Source organism: Chanodichthys erythropterus, chromosome 9 (genome assembly GCF_024489055.1).
Source record: "Chanodichthys erythropterus isolate Z2021 chromosome 9, ASM2448905v1, whole genome shotgun sequence".
In the NCBI taxonomy this organism is placed as follows: domain Eukaryota; kingdom Metazoa; phylum Chordata; class Actinopteri; order Cypriniformes; family Xenocyprididae; genus Chanodichthys; species Chanodichthys erythropterus.
In genome coordinates this window covers 38,619,496-38,644,894 of record NC_090229.1, presented here as the reverse complement: position 1 = coordinate 38,644,894, position 25,399 = coordinate 38,619,496, and the positions used below count along the sequence as shown (strand labels likewise).

Below are 25,399 nucleotides of genomic sequence, written 5' to 3'. Positions count from 1 at the left end.
GATACTCTGTTATCAATGTTGGAAACAATGTTGCTTAATATTTTTATATTTTTTATATAACCTACCTTTTTTTTTTCAGGATTTTAGATGATTAAAAATTTAAAGAACCGCACTTATTTAAACTGGAACTCTTATGTAACAATATACACTACCGTTCAAAATTTTGGGGTCAGTAATTTGTTTTTCTTTTTTTGAAAGCAATTAATACTTTTATTCAGAAAGGATGTATGAAATTGATGTGTGATATTAAAGTGATATTGTTAGAAAAGATGTCTATTTTTAATAAATTGTCTTTAACTTTTTTTTTTTTCATCAATGAATCCTGAAAAAAGCATCACAGGTTCCAAAACATTAAGCAGCACAACTGTTTCCAACATTGATAATAACTGAGTGTCAAATCAGCATTTTAGAATGATTTCTGAAGGATCATGTGACACTGAAATAAATAACACATAACAATTGCAATAAATATATTTATTTGACGTTTACTAAATTAGAATTAATTTAATGCAAAAAATAAATAATTTAATGTTATGCACAAATAAAATGTTTATATTTGTTTTTATATGATACATTTTATATAAATATTATAAATGTATATAAATTTCATAAAATTTCCAATTAATTCCCATAAATTCCTGAATATTTCCAAAATTCCCCAGGTTAAGTTCACGTGGAAAATTTACCGGAAACTTTCCGCCCCTTTGCAACCCTAGTCCTAACTGGAAGTGATGCGATAGAAACGATTACAGCGACAAGCAGTTTGTATGTCAATCTAAAATCACAGAAGAACCTGTGGGCGGACCGTCTGCAAGCGCACTGCACTCACGACCATATGAATAAGCACATAATCAAATTCATAAGTATAACACCATTTTACTATTATTAAAAATACACACTGAGTGACTGAAACAATATCGGTCACAGAATACACTTGATTGATCACAGTTTGAACATTCTTGCTTGCTTTAATTTTTTTTCAAGATCTGAGGTGAATTATCCACTTTCAGTACAGCTTGATATATTTAATCTTACTCTAAACTCTTTTAACCTTAAATAAAGCACATAATCAGTACCCAAGATTATCATTGCCATACTTTGTATAGCCTCGTTTTCACTGAAATTATCCGGAACAGTTTGTCCCAGGAACTTTTTTCCCCCCAGAACTGTTAGTGTCTGCATTTCCGTCGCGGTCTAAAGTACCATGAAGATTAAGTCTGGTGAGGTAGGACTGCATGTGACTTCATAGTTCCCGCTGGATTTCGTCCTCCGCATATAAGCTTAATAAAGCCTGAACCTCATCACCGGTCCATCGGTCGTCCATCGATTGTTGATTCGAATAGCAAACAGCTCTTACTGCACACACCGCAAAAGACTTTTAAAAATGGTGGTTGAAGTAAAACCAACCAATCGAAACCAACCAATATGACTTTTTTTCTGTAGAACATACGATATTTCTCAATTTAATGGGCTTGAAATGTTATTTGATTCGCATCGTTCTTCAAAATATCTTTTCCGCCATAGAAACAAAGTCATGTTTGGGACTGTGTCAGGGTGAGTTCATGACAGAATTGAATTTTTGGGTGGAGAAACGGGTGTGTGTAAGAGATGAAAGTCAGCCTGTATAAAGGGCTGCTGGTGCTCATTGATAATAATGATATGAGGGGAGGAGAGTCCTCCAACAAGTAGATAAACAAAAACTAGCTAGAGCATGGCACTAGCAATCCCAAGGTCATGTGTTCGATCCCAGGGATTGCACACACTTGGATACTGCAGTATCCAGTTTAATGCAATGTAAGTCGCTTTGGATAAAAGCGTCTGCCAAATGCATAAATGAAAAACAAAAAAGCCAGTCTGGATTCATTAGCTGGCCATCAAGCTGCTTTGTGCTGGTCAGGCTAGTCTAGTTTGATGGTTTTAGAAGGGTTTTGGGCTTTTGTCAGCTGGGAAACTAGTTAACCAGATTGGTCAGGCTGGAAGATTAGCTAAAACCAGCAGAGCACCTCAGGCTGGTGAAAATGTACTTTTAAACATTCATTCATCAGTCACATGTCATTCAAACCTTGTTTTATTATTTTTTTGCTTCCAGCAAACAATGAAAGTGGATTGTCATGTATAATATAGACCTTATTTAAACTATTGCGAACAGTTTTTTTTTTTTTTTTTGCCACAATAAAGGCTCAGGGGTTTAAAACATGATAGCAGAAATTTATTATAACTGTATAATAAAGCTCTAAATTCTATTATTATTCATTGAAGGATTGGTATGCTTATATTAAGCAGTGTTCGCCTCAAGTCTGTTGTGGTTTTGTAGATTAGCACTTTGGAGATTTTGAACCCGGAGGACCAGGGCGCTCTGTTGAGCGACGACGAGATCTTCTCCAGCAGACAGACAGCGAAACACACCTGCATGGCGCTGCGCAGGTACTTCGAGGCTCACCTGAGCAGTAAAGTCGAGCAGGTCAAACAGTCGCTGCAGCGGACGGAGGGAGGAGCGCTGATACACCCACAGCCTTATTACAAGGTACATCTGTTCATCTCACTACCACTGCCATGTGACTAGTACTTCAGTGATGTCACTGTCCTGCTGTGTCTGCACTAGACTTAAAACCTCGAGCTCTTGGGTACCGTTTGGTGTCTGAAATGTACACTACTGGTCAAAGTTTTGAATAATTACAATTTTGTTTGTTTGAAAAGTCACTTCTGCTCACAAAGACATTTATTTGATCAAAAATGCAGTGATATTAGGCAATATTATTGCAAATGTGAATATACAGTAAAGTGTGATTCATTCCTGTGATCAAAACTGAATTTTCAGCATCATTACTCCAGTCTTCAGTGTCACATGATCCTTCAGAAATCATTCTGAATGTTGAAAACAGTTGTGCTGCTTCAGATTCTGTGATGCATTTTATTTTTCATGATTCTTTAAATAAAAAGTTGAAAATAACAACATTAATTTGAAATTATTTATAACATGTCTTTACTGTCATTTTTGATCAATTAAATGCATCCCTGATTTAATAAAAGCTGTTTTCAACATAATCATAAATGTTTCTTGAGCAGCAAATCATATCAGAATGATTTCTGAAGGATCATGTGACACTGAAGACTGGAGTAATGATGCTGAAAATTCAGCTTTGATCACAGAAATAAATTACACTTTACTATATATTCACATAGAAAACAGCTGATTTACATTGTTTAAATATTTCACATTTTTTCTGTATTTTTGATCAAATAAATCCAGCTTTGGTGAGCAGAAGAGATTTCAACAACATTATAAAAATCTTAATTATTCCAAATGTGGTTTGGTACGCACAGTAATGTCTTGCATTACTTTTTAATGAATAGAATTTTGGAAAGAAGTTAAACTTGGAAATCTTGACAGTTTGTGTGAAGTTGAACTTCTGCTTTGTAAGCTGAAAATGAAACGCATCTGGTTTCAGATGGTTTTGAAATGTTTTTTCCTGTTCAAATGTTTGTAGGCTTGCTCCTACACCCATGAGCAGGTGGTAGAGATGGTGGAGTTCCTGATCGAGTTTGCGCCGGCGCGTTTGTACTGGGAGCCTGCAGAGGTCTTCCACAAGCTGTCCTGTGTTCAGCTCCTTTTGCAGCTCATTTCTATCGCCTGTGACTGGAGGACGTACTACGGCAGGTGAGGAACCGCAGGGCGGTGTGGGAACCAGTAAATGGAGTCTGGCAAAGTTTCTTTTTGTGTGAGGTTTTTGTGTACGTGTTATTGAAGGTGCAAACAGTTATTTTGTTTGATGTATCGCAGTAAACATTCTGATGGCGGTCATCTTGGACTATCAATCGGTGTGAATGGAGCATCATCCAAAAAGCAAAGGTTTTGGGGTTGTAGATGCCATAGTTGAAATACACACTTGTAAACTTATTCCATGAGCAAAAGTGTCAGTGACAATAAAATGAGTCGAGTTCAGCCGGTTATGTGACTCAACATGTCGGACTGATGTAGGGGTGGAAAATATGTATATATTGATTATGAAATGTATCACTGTGCACCTTTTATCTCTTTTTGCTAGTGTTTGACCGATATTTGGCAGCTGTTTTTTGTTTGTTTGGCTTTTTTTTTCCATCCTCATTAGTCTCTGTGCATCAGTTCTTTGTATATAAAAAAAATATATATATATAAATAAATAAATAAATAAATAAATAAATAAATAAATAAATAAATAAATAAATAAATTATCAGACAGCTGTTAAACAAAAAGTAAATACTATACAAAAACATTGTAATTTTTAAGTTTGCTTTTCTGTTATTCGGAAGCAGGACTCTTATTTTGAAAGCACTTTTTAGGCTTGGCTTGATTTGATCACCTTGTACTCTAAAAACAATATTCTCCAATATAATCAAGTCAAGTCACATTTATTTCTACAGCACTTTTTTCAGTGCAAAAAAACTGTGAAATTTCAGCATATCACCCACCCACCCCTATACTCTCATGTGACTCTCATGATGTGCAGGATTTCATCCATTTTTCAAAAGAACTGTTTCACTGTTGTGTAAAACGTTTTGTATTAATGGGGACAAACGACTAAGTGCACCTTTTTTCTGGTCCCTGTGTGTTTCAGGGCCGATACCGTGAGGTACGCTTTGGACATCTTGAGCATTCTGACGGTCATTCCCAAAACCCAGCTGCTGTTGTCGGAGAACGTCGCTGTGCTGGATGAGAGCGGCTCGAGCATCTCCACTGTCGGTGAGAACTGCCAAAAGCAGCTATGGTCGTTATCAACAGAGAGCGTAGTTGGCTTAAATCTTTTGGGAAACATTTGGATAGGGTATCATTTGAATTTTCCGATTCCAAATCAAGGAACGTTTGACTGGTTTAAAAATACCATAGCAAAAACAACTAGCCAAGATCTAATGTAATTTTCAAGCATTATTAAAGACAAGTAAACATAATTAAAAAAGAACAAATAAACCAATTAGCAGGTGCACAAATAAACACAACTGAACAAAGATGCCATTGAAATAAAGTGTTTTAAAGGGTTAGTTCACCCAAAAATGAAAATTCTGTCATTAATTACTCTCCCTCATGTCGTTCCACACCCGTAAGACCTTCGTTCATCTTCAGAACACAAATTAAGATATTTTTGATGAAATCCGATGGCTCAGTGAGGCCTGAGCAATGACACTTCCTCTCTCAAGATCCATTAATGTACTAAAAACATATTTAAATCAGTTAATGTGAGTACAGTGGTTCAATGTTAATATTATAAAGCCACAAGAATATTTTTGGTGCGCCAAAAAAAACAAAATAACGACTTATTTAATGATGGCCGATTTCAAAACACTGCTTCAGGAAGCTTCGGAGCACAAATGAATCAGCGAATCGAATCTGCTGTTCGGGGCGCCAAAGTCACGTGATTTCAGCAGTTTGGCGGGTTTGACACGCGATCTGAATCATCATTCGACACAAAAGATTCATAACGCTCCGAAGCTTCCTGAAGCAGTGTTTTGAAATCAGACATCACTAAATAAGTCGTTTTTTTTTTTTTTTTTTGCCGCACCAAAAATATTCTCGTGGCTTTATAATATTAATATTGAACCACTGTACTCACATGAACTGATTTAAATATGTTTTTAGTACATTAATGCATCTTGAGAGAGGAAATGTCATTGCTGGCTATGGAGGCCTCACTGAGCCATCGGATTTCATCAAAAATATCTTGATTTGTATTCTGAAGATGAACGAAGGTCTTACGGGTGTGGAACGACATGAGGGTGAGTAATTTTTGGGTGAACTAACCCTTTAAGATTTTCAGGTATTCAAATGTAAAACAACACTGCACTTTGTAAATAAAATATACATTACAAATATAGTTACAAATGTTATTCAGTCAAGATCAGAGAGTTTATTTTCTTTTTTTTTTTGTTTGATTAATGTTATTATAGAGATGGCAGCATTAATATTAGGCTGCTGTCACTTTAAAAGTTGCTCGGATCCAATATAGTGTTACACGTGCATGTTTTTTTTTTTTGTCAACTGTCAAAAGGAAAGATTTCTATATTGAATGTTAAAGTATGGTCTTAATGTTATTGTTATCAGCACAATAATTTGTTTATTGCCTTTCTTTAAACTTTATTATTGTATCAGCAAAATTCAATATTGTTCGACCTCTTATTTACCCTGTCTACATATATTGGTATATAAACCAATTTCAATACAAATGTGTATATTGAATAACTCATGATTTGAGTACTTAAAACTGGGGAACTACAAGTTTTGTGTTGCAGCATGTTTAAAGTTGGCATGAAATAAAAGTTGCGATTGTTAAATGGCTTCTCGAACAAGAACAAATGTAGGGCGGGGCTTGATTTTGTCCATGGGGAATTGATTGGATGGTTGTGGTTTGCTATTGGTGGATCTCACGTGAGTGACAGGTTGCCCCGCCTGATTCTGATTCAAGATTACGAGGAACATGAATTTAAAACAATAATAATGTGCACTGATAAATCATTTATAATAAACACTTATTCAGTATTCCATAAAAAAAACAAGAATTTGCATATTTTTGATTTCATGGTGACTTTAACAGAATCCGAAGTGCATGATAAAGTGAGTTTGTATGGATTTGTTCTATATGGAAATACAGTATTGATTTAATTTATGCAAGTATTAAATTTGATTTTAAAACTCTTTGTGCTCTGCAGGTATGAGCATCGTGCTGGTCGTCGCAGAGGGTGAAGTATTTGTAAATGACGCCGAAATCCAGAAGTCGGCCCTGCAGGTGATCATAAACTGCGTCTGCGCTCCAGACAAACGCGTCTCCAGCATCGGCAAGTTCATCTCGGGCACGCCACGCCGCCGTCTGCCGCAGAGCCATCGCGCCAGCGAGAGCGTCCTAGCCAAGATGTGGAACGTGGTTCAGTCCAACAATGGTATAAAAGTCCTGCTGTCCCTGCTGACCATCAAGATGCCCATCACCGATGCCGATCAGATCCGCGCTCTAGCCTGCAAAGCATTGGTTGGATTGGCACGCAGCGCCGCAGTGCGGCAAATCATCAGCAAGCTTCCGCTGTTCAGCAGCGGACAGATCCAGCAGCTCATGAAAGAGCCCGTGCTTCAGGACAAGCGCAGCGAGCATGTGCGCTTCTGCAAGTTTGCAGCAGAACTCATAGAGCGAGTGTCTGGAAAGCCTTTGTTAATCGGCACAGATGTGTCGCTGGCGCGGCTGCAGAGGGCTAATGTTGTGGCGCAGTCGCGCATTTCGTTTCCAGAGAAGGAACTTCTACTGCTTATTCGGAATCATCTATTGTCTAAAGGTCTTTCGGACACGGCGACAGCTTTGACAAAAGAAGCCGAGCTGCCCATGGGGCTGCACGCTCTGGCACACGCTAGCGTGCCACCGTTCACTCCCGTTTCTGTCGCGACGCCTCCTTCTCCCGCCGCCGGCATCCCACGGACTCCTCGGCTCACTAACGGAGTCGCGGCCCGTCTGGGTGGCCACACCCCCCATGCGCTTCCTCATCACCCTCAGCCCCGCCCCTCCACCTCACAAGCCCCGCCCCCACCTCCTCCTGCAGTTTCTCACCACAGCAACGGCTCTCCTCTCATCGGACGTATCTTGTTCTCGCGGGAGCGGCCGTCACCGTGTGCTTCTGCAGGAGGGAAGAAGCCAAAAGTCTTGAGGCAGAAATCAGATCATGGTGCTTTCAGCCAGAGTCCAGCCATGAAGAAGCAGCTGGACAGGCATCTGCCCTCTCCACCTACTCTAGACAGGTGTGCTAGACTGTTTATATACCTAACATGACAGTAAAATTTGTGGAGCTCTTCTAACATCAGAAACTATTAGGTGATCATGATTATGCGATCGTGAATTAGAAAGCGAAAGTAAAACGCGATGTGCACAAATTAGGCTACGTGCAATAGCCGGTCTCCCAATATCAAACCTATCTTAGGCTGGGCTGTGAAGTTGTAACCACCTCTTAGATTTGGTCTCTGTTTGCACTTTGAATATTGAGAGTACTTTGATCATGGTTGCACTTATTGCTTGCACCTAATACGACTAAGAAAAAAATACTGTTTTATTCTGTTTAATTTGTGGAAAGGAAGTCACACACCGCATCAATCAGAAGTTCTGGAAGCTCATAATTCATGTACAAAATTTTAAAATGACTATAAGAGACCAAGTTTTGTAGCTTCATCTACAGGTGGCGGTGTATTTGAAGGAAGTTTTACCAAGCTCATGTCTGAAAAGGGGCAAGCAGTGCGTAAGGAGTAATTGCCAGGCAATTTCCGTTGAACAAAACGACAAAGATGAGAGAGCAGATAACCCAATATGGCTTTATATATCAATAAATATCAGTGCATTTTTCTTCAAATATTTAACGAAGGCCAAGTAACTCCTTTATGTGGTTCACAATGGTGTTAAAAATTTACAATCAGATATAAATATCAGAGGACCATGATTCAAAGCATCCAAAGAGGCGAGAAGGAAAGAGGGAGCAGGCTGGAACACTGCATCCCCATAATCAAAAAAACATAAAAGGAAGCAGATACTTCTTCCTCAAGTAAAATCCAAGCTTTTTCTTGGGGTTTTGCCTCAAATAATTAATGTGAACTAAAATGTAACGCGTTATCGATAATAATACCAAGGTATTTGTACTCTGAAACGGATGTAATCGGACTCTCTTGAGAAATCCAAAGAGTGATGAAATTTTGTGGAGAAATTGAGAATAACATGCAAACCTATTTTGGATAATATAAAAAGCAGATTGTTAAAAAAGCTACAGATTGCTGCTTAGAGGGAGCTGGGCAATAAATAATAGTATCAATCAATCAAAATGAAAACTTGCATTATCAATATTAAAGTCAAGACAGTTTATGTATATACTGAATAAAAGCGGCCCCAACACAGACCCTTGAGGGACTCCCTTAACAACCTCCATAGGATCTGACTGAAAACCTTCCACCTGTACACATCGGGTTCTTCCCTTTAAATAAGCAGTGAACCACCAAATTAAATTTTCTGATAGTCCTACCCATGTAAGCCCATTTAATATATAAAATAATGTAAGGTCTGTCAAACCAAATGCGGTTTGTAGCACTTGCTGTTTTGCATGTCCTTCTGAAGAAACTCCACATTTAAAACATGACAAGTTAACCACAATCATTTTGGTCTTTAATGGTTCGAGTGGCACATTAAAGTGCAGATTGTTTTATGAATCTGTCTGAATCTGTTGAACTATTTTCTGCTTGCTTTAGGACCATAGGATTGTTTTATTCTTATCGGCACAGCAGTAAAAAAAAAAACAAAAGTACCAAAAATGAGTGAAAACTAAAATATGACTGCTTTATGGCACAAAAAACCCTGGACCTCAGAGGAACAGAAAATGAATCTGACCCTAATAGAATATGATTCTAATCTGATTCCTTTGCCGAAATAAATGCCACACTTAGAAATGGTATACTTTCATATCCTAGGTTTCCTTCTGACTGGTGAAATATTTGATACAATTATGTTTGTCAGTCAATTCTGTTTGGTGTTGATTGTGGGCCAGAAATGATTAAGATGAATAATTTGATCATGTCGTCTTGTTTCCAGTATCATAACGGAGTATTTACGAGAGCAGCACGCGCGCTGCAAGAACCCGGTGACGACGTGTCCTCCCTTCAGCCTCTTCACTCCGCATCAGTGCCCGGAGCCCAAACAGAGACGGCAGGCGCCCACCAATTTCACCCCTCGACACACGCGCAGGGTGGTCTACCCCAAATACGGTGGCGTTGATGGAGGCTGCTTTGACAGGCATCTCATCTTCAGCAGGTGCAGTTTCACAGATTTCTGAAATCACACTGATGCCTGGATCAGTGGAAAACTTGACATCAAAGCAGCTGCATACACAGGATATGTTGGTAACAATTATTAAAAGTATTTAGAAATCATTTGCAAATTATTATAGTTAACTAATAGTTTATAAACTGTAGTCAATACATTAATAGACTATATATGAGTAGTGAGTTCATTCATTGTCACTGTAACAAAGTGTTTGTGTTTAATTGGCTCACATGTAAAGAGTTACATAATGCCTTAACGTTATTAACTGTAAATAGTTATCACTTTAGATTAGGTCACAGAAAATGGGAAAATGACATTTAAAGGGTTAGTTCACCCAAAAATGAAAATAATGTCATTTATTAATTGCCCTTATGTCGTTCCACACCCGTAAGACCTTCAGAACACAAATTAAGATATTTTTGATGAAATCCGATGGCTTAGTGAGGCCTTCATAGCCAGCAATGACATTTCCTCTCTCAAGATGCATTAATGTACTAAAAACATATTTAAATCAGTTCATGTGAGTACAGTGGTTCAATATTAATATTATAAAGCGGCAAGAATATTTTTGGTGCACCAAAACGACTTTAGTGATGTCCGATTTCAAAACGCTGCTTCAGGAAGCTTCGGAGGGTTATGAATCTTTTGTGTCGAATCATGATTCGGATCGCGTGTCAAACTGCTGAAATCACGTGACTTTGGCGCTCCGAACAGCTGATTCGACACAAAAGATTCATAACGCTCCGAAGCTTCCTGAAGCAGTGTTTTGAAATCGGCCATCACTAAATAAGTCGTTATTTTGTTTTTTTGGCGCTCCAAAAATATTCTCTTCGCTTTATAATATTAATATTGAACCACTGTACTCACATGAACTGATTTAAATATGTTTTTAGTACATTAATGGATCTTGAGAGAGGAAATGTCATTGCTCAGGCCTCACTGAGGCATCGGATTTCATCAAAAATATCTTAATTTGTGTTCTGAAGATGAACGAAGGTCTTATGGGTGTGAAACGACATGAGGGAGAGTAATAAATGACATTATTTTTGGGTGAACTAACCCTTTAAGTGCTTTAAAGCAACCTTTATTAGACATTAATTGTATTACACGTACATTAAGCATATCCTGAAAAACTAAACACAACCACTTAAAAATAAACAAATAAAATAATGCTGTCAATATGAATTACATACAAATACTCATAAGATCACATTATTAAAATGCATCAGTAAGGATTAGGTGTAGTTTAGGGGAAAGAATATTCAGTTTGTACAATACAAAACTCATTATTTCTATGGAAAGTCCCTATAAAACATGGAAACCCTGTGTGTGCATGCTTAATGTATTTGTAAACATTAAGGAACACTGAATATGAGTGCAATTAATGTCTGATAAAGGTTGGTTTAAAGCACTTAATTAATATAATTTTCCCATTTTCTGTGACCTAATCAAAAGTAAGAAATTTTTACTATGAACAAAGCATTAACTCTTTATATATGAGCTTGTTAAACAATAATAACTTGTTAATTACAGTAAAAATGAATGAAGAGCTCACTATTTGTATATAGTGTATTAACTACAGTTAATAAACTATTAACTATAATAGTTTGCAAATGATTTTGTATGTACTTCATTACACTATGCTTATCATAAAGTGTTACCGATATCATCTTTCAAATTTGATTGAATTTTGGTCATGTTCTTTTCACATGTACTAGGGCTGGAATCAAAATATAGATTTTCCATCTTTCAGTCAGTGCTGTTTTCAGTTGATTCATGAACAAAACTTCACTAAACATTATTTTTAGCTCCTGCCATCCAGTAATCACAGTTGATATGAAGCAAATTCTGTCAATTTTATTCTGGAATTCCATCAATAACTGTTTTTGTGTCTCTTTAATGTGGCGACAGATCACTGTAGTTGAAGCGATCATCTCTTCCTCTTTACTACTAGTTACAGCAGCAAATAAACATGAATGAACATCAGAAGATTCAGAACATCTTACTGAAATGAATCATGTCTCATGTGATCCATCAATCAATGTCAGACTGATCATATCAAAGATTATTGTGATTACTGGATGGCAGGAGCTACAAATAATGTTTAGTGAAGTTTTGTTCACACATCAACTGAAAACAGCCCTGACTGAAAGAACGACCTTGAATCAATATCGGTTGATCAAAATTGAGAAATGTTTATTTTTAGCCCAGCCCTGGTAACTAAAGTTCTTTTTCTTCTTTTGTCCTCTCGACTTTCAGCTGGCTAATCAAATGCTGTTTGTGATTGTGTTCAGGTTTCGGCCAATCTCTGTGTTCAGGGAGGCTGAGGAGGATGAGAGTGGCTTCATGTGCTGTGCGTTCTCAGCACGAGAGCGTTTCCTGATGTTGGGCACGTGTACCGGGCAGCTCAAACTCTACAATGTGTTCAGTGGACAGGAAGAGGCCAGCTACAGCTGCCACAGCTCGGCCATCACACACCTCGAGCCCTCCAGAGTAAACAAACACACACACACACACGCACATGATCCTTCAGCCCTGAAGGCCCCGATATACTCACAGCAAAGTTCTTCATTCTTCGCCTAGGGTTAAAAATAAGTTGGAAATACCTTTGCATTGATATTAGGGCTGCACGATTAGAAAAAACATTGAAATCGCACTTAAACGATTTGACTTAGTGTGATTACATTTTTATGTGCAGCTTATCAATGAAGTATGGCTCCAAATGCTAATCCATCTGAAAGCACTGCGAGTTTGAATCGCTTATAATGTGTTTGAAAAAACAACACGTGTCAAAACATCTTTCCAGACATGAGAAGCATTTATTAACATCTTGTCCAACAAAAGACAAAATTTAATAACCTGTTTTTACTCCAAACTCACTTCATAATGACAGTTGAGCGTCCTTCTGTGAGATGATGTGGCTTCTTACACAGAATAAGGCAGTCGTGTGTTTATTAGTCATGTTTAAGTAATCAAAGCGTTTCAATCTTCTGTTTGTTCAGCTATAGTATGGGATTTCCTGGAATGATGCGTGTTCTACTTCAGCAGCAGGGCATATTTGCAGTTTCTGCGCAAGAGCGCCCTCTGGTTTTCAGATAAAGAAACATTTACTCCTGATCACAGAGCCGTACAGCTCTGACAAGCTGCGCATAAAGTAATCACAGCTTTTGCCAAATCGCGTGCAATTGAAATTGCGATAAATCGAGCAGCCCTAATTGATACACTGTTAGTGAACATCCGGATGCAGCCCATGCTGCTGAGAGTGACGTTTAGATGAATATAATGTAAATAAGTGCTGCGGCTTTCCTCTCGGTAACAAAATAAACACAACAAAAATGAGAAAACAGCAGTTCAGAAAGCATCTGATCAAAGCGCCACGTCACGTTTATTTCTACAGCACTTTATACAGTAGATTGCTTTTAAAGCAGCAGCTTTACAGTATTAAACATGAAAAACAGTGTCAGTGTCGATTTAAATTAGAATCACAGCTTCAGTTTCATCGATAAAGTGTGTTCATGTTTTCACTCGCATCTGACCTCGACCGACTGAACAGAAGAAATGAACCGGAGAAGATTCACACCTCAAAGAAGGCAGAGCCTCAGATGACCTGATTGGTAACACTTTACTTGAAGGGGTGTGCATAAGACTGAAATGACACCTTCATAATCTTGACATGAAACGTGTCATGAATGTGAAGGAGGTTTTATGAATGTTTATGACAACTGTCATTAAGTGTCATTCGCTCAATTATGTCAATTTTAATGCAAAGATGACATTGTTTGAGATGTCTTTGTTACGACAACTTGACATAAACCAATACATCATAACCTGTCAGTGTCTTTTTGTTATGACAACATGACATTAGCAAAACATCATAACCTGTCATAAACATGACATAGCAGATTAATTATCAAACTTAAAAAAACTACTTAGCTTTATGGGTTAACATTACATTACATTATTTTGGTAACACTTCAGTATAGGGAACACATATATAAACGATTAACTATGACTCTTCCCTCAATAAACTCTTAATTTACTGCTTATTATAGTTAATTGTTAGGTTTAGGTATTGGGTAGGATTAAGAATGTAGAATAAGATCATGCAGAATAAGGCATTAATATGTGCTTTATAAGTAGTAATAAATAGCCAATATTTTAGCCATATGAATGCTAATAGTAATAAGCAACTAGTTAAAAGACCCTAAAATAAAGTGTTACCATTATTTTATAACGGTGTCATCTTTTTTACGAAATTTGAAATTGTCTATTATCTGACCTTCTGTTGGAGGAAACTTAAAAAACAAAAGACGAAAACAAAAAAACATGAAATGAAAAATAGTCATGATGCTGTTATAAAATTATTTGTCAGAGTATTGTCATTTAATGACATTTTAATGACAAGTTCAATTTGTACCACTGTACTTGAGCTCAAGATACATATTCATTACACTATTATAATGGCCTCATGACAGCCAATGTCAAAACCAACCACATGACAGTTTAATGTAATGTTAAAACACTAAGCTAAATGATGTCAAGTTGTCATGACAAAGACACTGACAGGTTATGATGTATTGGTTTATGTCAAGTTGTCATAACTCGGACATCTCAAACAATGTCATCTTTGCATTAAAATTGACATAATTGAGCGAATGACACTTAATGACAGTTGTCATAAACATTCATAAAACCTCCTTCATATTCATGACGTGTCATGTCATGATTATGAAGGTGTCATGTCAGTCTTATGCAAACCCCTTCAAGTAAAGTGTTACCATCTGATTTCATTGGAAATTACGTCAAACCATTCTTTGATTTGTTCTTTAAGTATATCGGGGCCTTTATAACAACATGCAACATTTCAAAAAGTACCCTGTTATGATAGATTCTGCCAAATATTCCATCTGAATGCTTTTATAGTAATCATATAATTGTAGTGAATAATGTTTTTTATGGTAAAAATAAGGCAGAGCCTGATACAAAGATTGTTTTGGCAATTGAAACATCTGATTGTGGCGTTTTCCTCTTTGTAAAGATGTGATGCAGCATAAAAGCCAGACTAAATGATGCCTGCTCTGACCCACCTCAGCCTCTATCATCAAAGTACACAGTTGTAATGCTCTAAATGCGTTCATGGTAGATGCTGATGTATTTGTCTGTGTGTCAGGACGGCTCTCTTTTGTTGACGTCAGCGTCGTGGAGCTATCCTTTATCAGCACTGTGGGGAATGAAGTCTGTGTTCATCATGAAGTGAGTCTGCATGCACATAAGCAGTTAACTAATATAACTAACTGGTTTTAATCTTCTGTTTTTAATTGATGAACTCTGTTTCTAGGCATTCATTCCTGGATGATCATTATGTGGAGTTCAGCAAACTCTCTCAGGACAGAGTCATAGGAACAAAAGAACACATCGCACATGCAAGTCGCCTTTCTAACCATCACCTTTGTGTCTTTCATTCACTCAGTATTGAGTTTCTGTTGTTTTTTGCATTCATGAGACTTCAGAGAAACATCTCTCTTGCATGCAGGTTCTGCAGGGTCTATGAAAACTTATGACTGCAACTGTATATAATATATGATCAAATTATCTTTGTATTTCTGCAGATATATGACATTCAGACAGGACAGAAAATCCTGACCCTCAATAACCCCGACCTGGCCAACAACTACAAGCGCAACTGTGCCACGTTTAACCCCACGGATGACCTTGTCCTGAACGACGGCGTCATGTGGGACGTCCGCACGGCTCAGGCCATCCATAAGTTTGACAAGTTCAACATGAACATCAGTGGCGTTTTCCATCCCAATGGTTTAGAGGTCATCATCAACACAGAGATTGTATGCTTTTCTGCTCAGTGAGCCGCTGGTCATGTGTTTCATTATGATGCAGTTTTCGGATTCTTCTGTTTTTGTTAATGAGGTTTCACTAACACTTTACAATACGGTTTTAAAGTCTAATGTTGGATATGTCACCATTAGTTAATGCACTGTGAGCAAACACTGAACAACTGTATTAAGAAAGATTAATATATGCTGTAAAAATACATTGCTCAGAGTTTAACTAATGCGTTAACTAATGTTAGTATGCCACTTTATATTAGGTGTCTAACTACTGTGTACTAAGATTTAAATGAATGATTTAATATAATGCACTTAAATGTGTACATACACATATGGTCCCTCTCTAAATAGTGTTAAAGTAACACTGAAACAGAGTTAGTCAGTTGTAGCTTTTGTGTTTCTCTTTTTTTGTGATTCTGCTTGTTAACAGCAGGTGTTCATCACTAATGCGCAGTCATTAATCACTTAATTATCTCATTAACTTTGGCTGCGTTTACACTTGGCATTAATATGTGATCAACGTGATCCGATCAAGCAGGTCAGATCATTAGCCAGTTAGGACACGGTGCGTTTATGTTTGTTCACATTAAGTGGCCTCTGTATCTGGATAACTGATCGGATTTCTGTTTCCCGCACAATATTTCAATTAGGCGCGTTTGAAAGGCAGACGCTTCATAGCACAGAATTTTTGTGATTAATTCCACAAGTATACAATCGATCACAAATAGAGAACTTAATCTACCAATTTTAATTTTCCCAATATTAATCTTGTATGGTGAAGAAAAAATATCATCTTTTCAATGCGTACGTGGACAACATCCAGATACAGGTCGCATGTTAATGCCGAGTGTAAACGCAGCCTTTAACTCTGCTTCAGTAGTGTTACTTTAACACTGTTTAGAGAGGGACCATATGTACTCCAAGCAGAGTTGATTTAACTCTTGCTGTTTACATGTTTATACATTGTAGTTGTGAAATAGCTGTGTGTAGTTAAAGCTATAATTAATATCAGTAATTACCTCTATAATTACATTGTTAACCCACCCTAAACCTACCTCAACAGCAGAAGTCAGTGTTTTACAATACAACATCAACACAATAAGTGTATTGTACCTCCTAACTATTAGTTTTGTTTTTGATTCAAGTACACCGTAGTTAAAAACACTGAATATAAAGTGTGACCCAGTGCCCATTAATGTAGGGCTATCAATTTGGGGAAAGGAGTTCCCGGGATACGTGGAGATGATTGAATAGTGAACCTCTTCTTGCTGCACTGTTTCTGAAGCTGTTTGCTTTAACTCGAGCTCCAGTGGGATTTGAGGACGTTTCATCTTCTTCACACTGTACCAGCGCTGGATCAGTGCAGGATTGTTTTCAACAACAATGGAACCGTCATTTATGGAGGTGAGAGACCGATCCCTTCCCTTTTTCTCTTTTAATGTGCAGTCATATGCTGAAATGATTTATTTCTCATCAGTCGACACCTCACACCCCATATTGCAAAGATTTTTGATGACTTTGCAAATTTATTAAAAAAAAAAAAAAAAAAAAAGAGTTGAAAGCAAGAAAGCACATTTGGCTTCAGCAGTTACAGCCTCAAGTATTTTATAGGCTTCTTTTGCAATCCTGGATTTGGGGATTTTCTGCCATTCTCCTCTGCAGATCCTCTCAGTTGGGACTGTCGGTGGATGTTTTCCAGTTTAATCAGAGATATTTGATTAGGTTTAAGTCTGGCCTCTGACTGATCCGGGCTCTTAGTCGTCAATAAGTCAGGGTTGCGTTGTCTTGGCTGTGTGTTTAAAGAGCACCTATTCTGCTTTTCTCCATGTTCATCTTTCTTCAGTGTGTAATGTTGCAGTTTGAGCTTGAAAAAGGTCTCCAAACACACAATATAATATGCTGTTATACTCCATATAACTGCATATAAAAGCCAAAAACTAAGCTTTTTTTTGTACAGGCCTATCTAAAGGGTTAATGGTGCCATCTGGTGATCAACAGTAAAAATGACAAATTTTACCTCTTCCCAACAGGGAAAACCATCAACAATCAGAATGCATGATTATATGGTGTCATGGCTTTGCAATCAAAAAATGTTGTTATAATGGTAGTCAATGGGGCAAAAACAGCCACGAACAGTAAATGAGGGAGAAAAAATTTAAATCTGATGCTGCACAAACTAACAATGCATCAAATGTTGTTACTAATCTTTGACATGCCCAAGACTGTAATAGGTCAACTTTGAGCTCATTGTCCTGTTGGAAGGTGATCTTTCAGTCCAGTCTGAGGTCCCGAGTGCTCTGGATCGGGTTGTATTAACTCCCTGAGGTCCGAAAACGCGCCGGCGCGTTTTGCAGGATTTTTTTTCACATTGCAGCAAAACAGGCTTAAAATAGTCCGTCATTTCTTGTCATAGAGACACAAGTAATATATCAATTGAAACTATAAAATGTCTTCTTTTATTTGTGTACACTCAGAGTAAAAACACAATGTTGTGCTTTTTGTAAAATAAAGAAAACTAACATGATGTGTGATCTCTCCTCACCCTCTGAACGAAGTGCAATCTGATAGTTCTCAGAAAATGAACTGTAACTTATGAATACTAATGACAAAAAAAATTACACTTATGTCTAAAGAAATGTTGAAATGTCAGGTTTTAAATCGTGCAAGTCAAATCGAAAACAAACATTCTGTGTTTATGTAATCTGTATGAAAAGAGAGCCATGTCAGAAATCCGAGATTCAGCTCATTATCCGCTAATGCGGCCACGCCCACGGAGCCAGCGCTATTCTGACGCAAATTCAGAGGCAATACATGTATGCATTGTCTCAATCGTGTATTTATTGTCTTGAAAAGTGTTTATCTGGATGTTAAAGCCATGGTTAGCGATCTCTAGAAGACATGCCGTTAGTTCCTAGTTCCTTTTCTTCTTTATATGAATTGTGGACTAAAGGTGTACATAGCGCCCTCCGGCTGCAAGTATGAATTAAAAACACAGTATCCAGCACTCATAGTGATGACAATAAATATTACTTCTCGGTATAGAAAATTGACATAAATATATAAGAATCCATCAATATTTCTCCAAATGTGCATGCTTGTAAGCTGAAAGCCTATATGAAATGCCATAGAGGTAACATAATTGTTCAGACACTTTGCATCACAGAAATACATTATATTTTAAAGAATATAATAGAATACCATTATTTTAAATTGTAATAATATTTCACAGTATTGCTGTTTATGATGAGCTGAGACATGATTACAGAGGGTTTTTTCACAGCCTACCTGACTGAAAGGCCTCATTAATATGCAAGTCATTTCAGGTCATTATTATGTGATTCTTTTGTCTTCTCAGGTGTAATGGCCCATTATTCATGATGATTCACGCCTCCACGCATACTGTTTTTTTTTTTTGACAAAAAGTGTCTTACAAAAACTAAATCAATATATTGTTTTATATGAAGGAATAGGCAGCATAATGTTTACATAATTTTGAAGCAAAAACTCTAGTCTACAACCTCCAATACCCAAAAGTCTTGTGAACACAGATTTAATTTTTTTTTTTTTTTTTTTTTTTTGGCCTTATTTCAGTGACTTAAGTTTTTTGTTTTTTTTTCAATAACCACGCATAAACATTATTCCTTCAAAAACACAAACATGTACATACATGTTCCTCACATATTATTGTAGCCTAGTTTGTGCTGAATACAGTATAATGGCACTTTTGTCATTTATATGTTTATGAACAACTGAAAAAAGCACAAATGTCAGGGCATGTCAAAACTTCTCCAAGCCCCAAATCAGCCTCAGACTCCAGAGGGTTAAGGGTGTTTGAAGTGTTCAGCTTTGTCCTCTTCCCTGACCAGTCCTCCAGTCTGAAAAACACCCCACATGCATCACCGTTGGGATGGTATTGAGCAGATGCCTGGTTTCCTCCAGACATGAAATTGAGGCCAAACGGTTCAGTCTTCCTTTCATCAGACCAGAGAATCTTGTTTCTCACATTCTGAGAGTCCTTTGGGTGCTTTCATGCCTCTGTCGCACCGCTCTTACATAAAGCCCACATCGGGGCAGCAATGCAGTGACTGTTGTCCAAAATCCTGCCCAGTGTTTAGTGCTCACGATCTGTCTCTGAATGCCCTTCTCTTCACAGTTCAGTCTGTGTTTATTCTGCAGATATTGTGTGTAAATTGCGTTCTCATTTGTTCTGGATGAGTACAGTGTGTCTGTTCCAGTATTGGATATGGAGTTTTACTGATGTTCTGGTTTGTGTTGTAGCCATGTTGCAGGCCGACGATGAGGATGACATGATGGAGCAGCAGATGAAGAGTCCATTCGGATCGTCCTTCAGGACCTTTGATGCCACAGACTATAAACCCATTGGTATCTTCATTCACAAAATGTTTACTAGCTTTTTGCATTTGCAAATGAGAGGCAAATCAGAACTGTTGGATAATTAGCAGCGTGTCACATGCTGTCCATTCTATAATGAGGTTTTTAATCTGATGAAAAAATGCTAATAATTGTATTGAATGAGTAATTTTTCATGATGGAAAACTCAAATTTTTTTTTTCTTTCTCAGCCACCATTGATGTAAAGAGGAACATTTTTGACCTGTGCACAGACACTAAAGACTGCTATCTGGCCGTCATTGAGGTATGTTGCGCATTTTTTCATATTTTTTTTTTGTATGGTTTTGTAGTTACATCAACTCTGTGTCTCTGTGCTTTTAAAATCGAGATTTTTCTTGCTCTGTTTGACTGTGAACAAAATGATCTTCTCAGAACTGAATTCTGCTAAGCTAAATTCGAACAATGAAATGTCAACTGCATGTATTTATCTTGTTCGACACAAACTCTTGTTATGTGTGAATGTGTGCAACAGAATCAGGACTCCATAAATATGGACACTGTGTGTCGGCTGTATGAAGTCGGGCGCCAGAGACTCGCTGAGGAGGAAGAGGATGAGGAAGATCAGGTGAGACTGATGCAAACCACATATTTGAAAATTCAGCTGTTTTTGATTTGCTTTTATGCATTTTATCCACAGAAATGTCGAAAAGGTTTAGGACATATGATATATTTAATAGATATGTAAATGAGTCATGTGTATGTATATTTGAGGATTTACATGCAGTAGACCAGAAAAATAAACTGCACATCCTTTGATCCGCCGGTTTCATCAATAGTTTTTGTATGGAATTAAATTGTTAATTTCTTGAAAAGATGCATGCAATACTTTTGGCATAAAGTCAAATGATATTTATTTATTCTATCATGACAACTCTCGAAATGTACCTCTTGAATGGCTACGATCAACTGAGATGGAGACCTTGTTAAAAATAAACACTTCAGCTGTTACTCATTTTGCAGATCTGGAAACAGAGTTTGACAGGATTTCATTTTACATTTAGAGTGTGCAGAAATAAGAGCTTATCATTTTACATCAAACTTGATCATAAGACAGCGGAGTCTTTTGTTTCATTCAGGAGGAGGACGATCAGGATGAAGAGGATGATGATGACTCCGATGATGACATCGATGACATTGACACAGACCCGCTGCTGGCCGAGCTGGAGAACGAGAATAATGGAGAGGAAGAGGAGGAAGATGGCGAGCAGGATTTCTCTCCGTCTGATGATGAGGAGGTGGCTCGTCTTCTGGATGAAGAGGCAGATGATGATGATGACGACGATGATGATGACGACGATGACGACGACGACGATGATGACGATGATTCCGATGACAATGAGCGAGATGTGGAGCTCGTGCTGGACAACAGTGAGTGTGACCACATGCATATTCATCCACATTTAATTATTATTATGTATGCACTAATATGGAGTTTAGCTTGTTGTGACCTTTAAAACACAGTAATCTGAACACTGGAAATCACATTTATGAGCAACACAAATTATACATATAGTACACGGTGAATATGACAAAAAATGACATGTCGACCAGTTTGAATACTGAACCGTTGAATATGTAGAATTCAAAGTTGCCTTCTGAGGCTTGTCCTTTACAGGGTTTGTTCAGCCAGAAATGAAATTTCTGTCATTTATTACTCACCCTCATGCCGTTCCACACCCGTTCATCTTCAGAACACAAATTAAGATATTTTTGATGAAATCCAAGAGCTTTCAGTCCATCCATTGGGTGCAAAGCAGTTTACACATTCAAGAACGACAAGAAAGACATAATTAAAGTAATCCATGTGACTCCAGTGGTTTAACATGGACTGAAAGATTTCATCAAAAATATCTTAATTAATGACAGAATCTGACATAACTGTATATTTACAGCATGCTGATGGTATTTTATACAGGATTATAGCACTTGCCTTTTTATTATAAAACAGGATGGACTAAGAGATTCTGTGATGCCTTCAAAATAAAAGTCCCACTTCCCACACTCATCGGATGAACAGAAAAATTTATTAATTAGATGTTAAATGTCAATCTTTAGAGATTTTGCTAAATCGTGTGCATCATGGTATGTAAATATATGTGTAGCACAGCACTATTGACACTTTAGAGTGATGAAACGCATGAATGAGACAATGGAGTGTTAAAAAGAGTTAAGCGCAATAAAACGCAAAAAAAGAATTCGATGTGGCGCTGACTGACACACAGCTGAAGCGTTTACTAAGCCGCGTCTCACAATGTGATCGCAAATTCAGTTCTCTTTCACGTCTTATTGCACTTGAATGGTTGAATACACACAACTGTGTCAATGTCAATTTTGTGGAGTATTTATGTAAACAGTCTGTTTTACATGACTTTTTACAATTCTGACTTTTTTTTTCTCGCAGTCGCAAGCTTATATTTCACGATAGAGGAACAAAATGTCAAAATTGCCTTATTGTCAGAATCAAGTCATCAAACAAATAAATGTACAGTATATTTGTTACCAGTTTTAATTTTGAAAGCAAATTTAGTTTTAGTCATAGTCATTTGACTAAAATGCCATTTAGTTTGTCATATTTTAGTCATCGGAAATTGTTTTTTAGTCTAGTTTTAGTCGACTAAATATAAGATTTTAGTCGACTAAATCTACAGTAGATTTAGTCGACTAAAATCTAATTTAGATAAATTGTAATGCATTAAGCATTTCTCTAACAATACACAGTTCCAGTACACTGATATACTCTCTAAACTGTTTGTTCACTTAAGACAAACAACTGTATTTTACTTCCCAAAGCGGACGGTTTTTGAGCGTTCAAGAGCAAAAAGACACAAAAGAGCAAAATTCAGTGCTTTTCAGGGATTGACACACTATATTATATAGTTTTTATTTAAAATTGATTAGATTTGATTTTTAGTTTTTCTGCTTTCATTGTAATTTTAGTTAAGTTTGTGATTTTTGGTGTGTTTGTCTTTTAGGTTTTGCTTTTAAATGTCTGCATAGATTTTTTTATTATTATTTCTGTTTTAGTTATTATAGTACATCAGGTTAAGCTGAAGCTTGGAAACTAGATATTTATTTCAGTTAATGTTTATTTCAAGTAATGAAGATTTTTTTTAATGGTTTTAGGTTTAAATATAATAACCTTATACTTGTAAAATATGTTGAATAATGTGTCAAATAATGTTCTTAGTCTTTCCTTCCTGTGACAGAAGATACAACAGTTTACTATGAATTAAATATAAATTAAATTAAATAGTTTGTGTAAACAAAATAACAATAATGATCAGGGAAAAAAAATAATTATAAACCATCCCGAAATACACCGTGACTCTTATTCTGAAATGTCTGCAGTCTAAAATAAGGAGATAAAATATGCTTTCTTACAACCATCTTAAACATACTACCATATAAACATTGTGTAGTAAACATTGTCATAATTCATCAACATTAGCTTATAAGGAGTCGTTTGCAATTAATGAATAGCACACATTTATGCCAAAGCAGTCTGAAGTGCTGCTTATGACTTCCTTCCTCTCCATATTTCATGCATGTTGCGATTCCTCCTTTTGTTTTGTTACTTTGACTCGCTTTCCTTCAGTTGTTCCCTGAAATGTTGTTCTCTTATTCCTGCAGCAGACAGCTCTGATAACTCGGACCTGGAAGACGACATCATCCTTGCCCTGAACGAGTGATTTTGCAGGAAACGGCAGTGGACGTGCTCAACCCGTCTTGAACCTCAGAGAAGATTTGACAGGAAGTTGTCAAGCGGATCGCAGCCGCTGTTTAGCGCAGGGCTGATGAGGTTGTGGTGTGGATGGTCTGTACGCCCGCCGCCCCTATGGACAGCTCGTATAAAACAAACCGCATTTGTCGGATGTTTGGTCAAGTTTCCCTCTTTGAATGTCTGATCATCTTTAAAGAGAACTGGTGTCCTTTCAACACTTTGCGCACATGTGCGTCTGTCTTATGTCCATACGTTTGCGTGTGTTTTGGTGTGTTGGTTGACCAGTCTAGTGGAGTTCTGGGTAGATCTGATCCACTGGATGCACAGTTTGCATGTGCATTTATGTATGTCCATTGACCTTTGACCTGCCCACCACTCCTCAGGTGATCTCTTTAGTTTGATTAATCTAAACAGCTGAAAATCTAGTTGCTTAGACGTTTAGTTCATGCTTTTTTTGCTCTTTGAAGGGTAGTTTTGTTTCATTTTACAAGGCGGTGCTTTTAGGGCCCCTTTTGTCAGCTGACTGATTGGATTGAGACGTTGCACCATGTTGACTGAGCAATAATTTCCGTTGATCTAAATTCATATAAAGGACTATAAGGCCCTGTGCTGAAATCTGCAGCAGTGTTTCTGTCTCTGTAAGAGGAAGTGAACAGTTTCAGCCATTGATGCACTTGTTTGCTTCTTAAATCGCATTTCACATGAAGTTAAACATTTTTAAGCATCTGTGTACAGCCTTCATTTACTTTCTGGGTTAATGTTTTTGTTCATGCCTTTCCAAAAGTAAACCTCTTAAGGCAACATTGTGTACAGAATGTATTAAAAATATTTTTACTATACATGTTATTACAATAAACCAGAGTAAATTGTTTGGTTTTTAATTATTTTCCTGAGTGTGGTCAAACTCACTTCACCATCTGTATGAAAGTAAAGACTTCTAAACTTGCATGTTTGAAGCAGCTTAACCAAACAGTTTTTCTAATATGGAAACAATTGATGCAGAGCATCCTAAACTTTGAAAGCCATTTTCTATCAATGTACACACACTTGTTCTGCAGACGTATTGACTTCAGAGGCTGCTCAAGATCCCGCTGGGCCGCTCAGTTTTCCATGAAATTACATTTTATAAAGGACAAATATAATGTTCATGCTGACTTTCAATGAATACAAGCTTCTGATCCAGTGTTACTGACATCCATCCAAAAAACTACACATCCATGTTAAAAGTGAATAAAATCATAGAACTTTTTTCAACTTTAATGTAATATTGAAAGCAGCTAAATTCATGTATCAAATAAATTTACCCAAAATGACCTATTTGCAAGTGCACACACACTTTCATAATGGGGCATGTTACTATAAACCAGTTTCAAACTCTTGCTGAAAACTAGTTATAATTCTCTGGTCAACGTTTAAGTCTTAACCCTGAATTAAAATCAGAATTTTCTTGGCATATTCTTGGGATACATTCACACTCTGTCCAGATCTGTTTATTTGTCTATCCAGCTGGAATCTGATCTAAAATTATTGATGTCCACATTGTGTATCACAACTGTTCAGATCCGATTTGTGTCTCCATGTCGCTCTTTCGTTTTCTGGAATATCTGCATTGGTTT

The 25,399-nt window shown here is 37.1% G+C and overlaps 1 protein-coding gene across 4 annotated transcripts in view; it reads left to right on the top strand.

Moving 5' to 3' along the window:
- LOC137027393 (DDB1- and CUL4-associated factor 1) overlaps positions 1 to 24,813 on the top strand; it is a 36,303-nt gene extending 11,490 nt beyond the window's left edge. The window contains exons 11-26 of one of the 4 annotated variants that reach the window (XM_067395547.1): positions 2,315 to 2,524; positions 3,489 to 3,658; positions 3,782 to 3,850; positions 4,597 to 4,721; positions 6,680 to 7,748; positions 9,574 to 9,792; positions 12,099 to 12,297; positions 14,975 to 15,057; positions 15,143 to 15,227; positions 15,414 to 15,647; positions 16,961 to 17,054; positions 19,929 to 20,033; positions 20,233 to 20,306; positions 20,535 to 20,627; positions 21,139 to 21,430; positions 23,696 to 24,813. In XM_067395547.1, the coding sequence (XP_067251648.1) occupies positions 2,315 to 2,524; positions 3,489 to 3,658; positions 3,782 to 3,850; positions 4,597 to 4,721; positions 6,680 to 7,748; positions 9,574 to 9,792; positions 12,099 to 12,297; positions 14,975 to 15,057; positions 15,143 to 15,227; positions 15,414 to 15,647; positions 16,961 to 17,054; positions 19,929 to 20,033; positions 20,233 to 20,306; positions 20,535 to 20,627; positions 21,139 to 21,430; positions 23,696 to 23,751 (3,177 nt within the window). In that variant the 3' untranslated portion in view covers positions 23,752 to 24,813. Of the gene's footprint in view, positions 1 to 2,314; positions 2,525 to 3,488; positions 3,659 to 3,781; positions 3,851 to 4,596; positions 4,722 to 6,679; positions 7,749 to 9,573; positions 9,793 to 12,098; positions 12,298 to 14,974; positions 15,058 to 15,142; positions 15,228 to 15,413; positions 15,648 to 16,960; positions 17,055 to 19,928; positions 20,034 to 20,232; positions 20,307 to 20,534; positions 20,628 to 21,138; positions 21,431 to 23,692 lie in introns of all 4 variants that reach the window. The other 3 variants (XM_067395545.1, XM_067395549.1, XM_067395548.1) reach the window with 3 other exon arrangements.
- Positions 24,814 to 25,399: the final 586 nt, after the last annotated feature.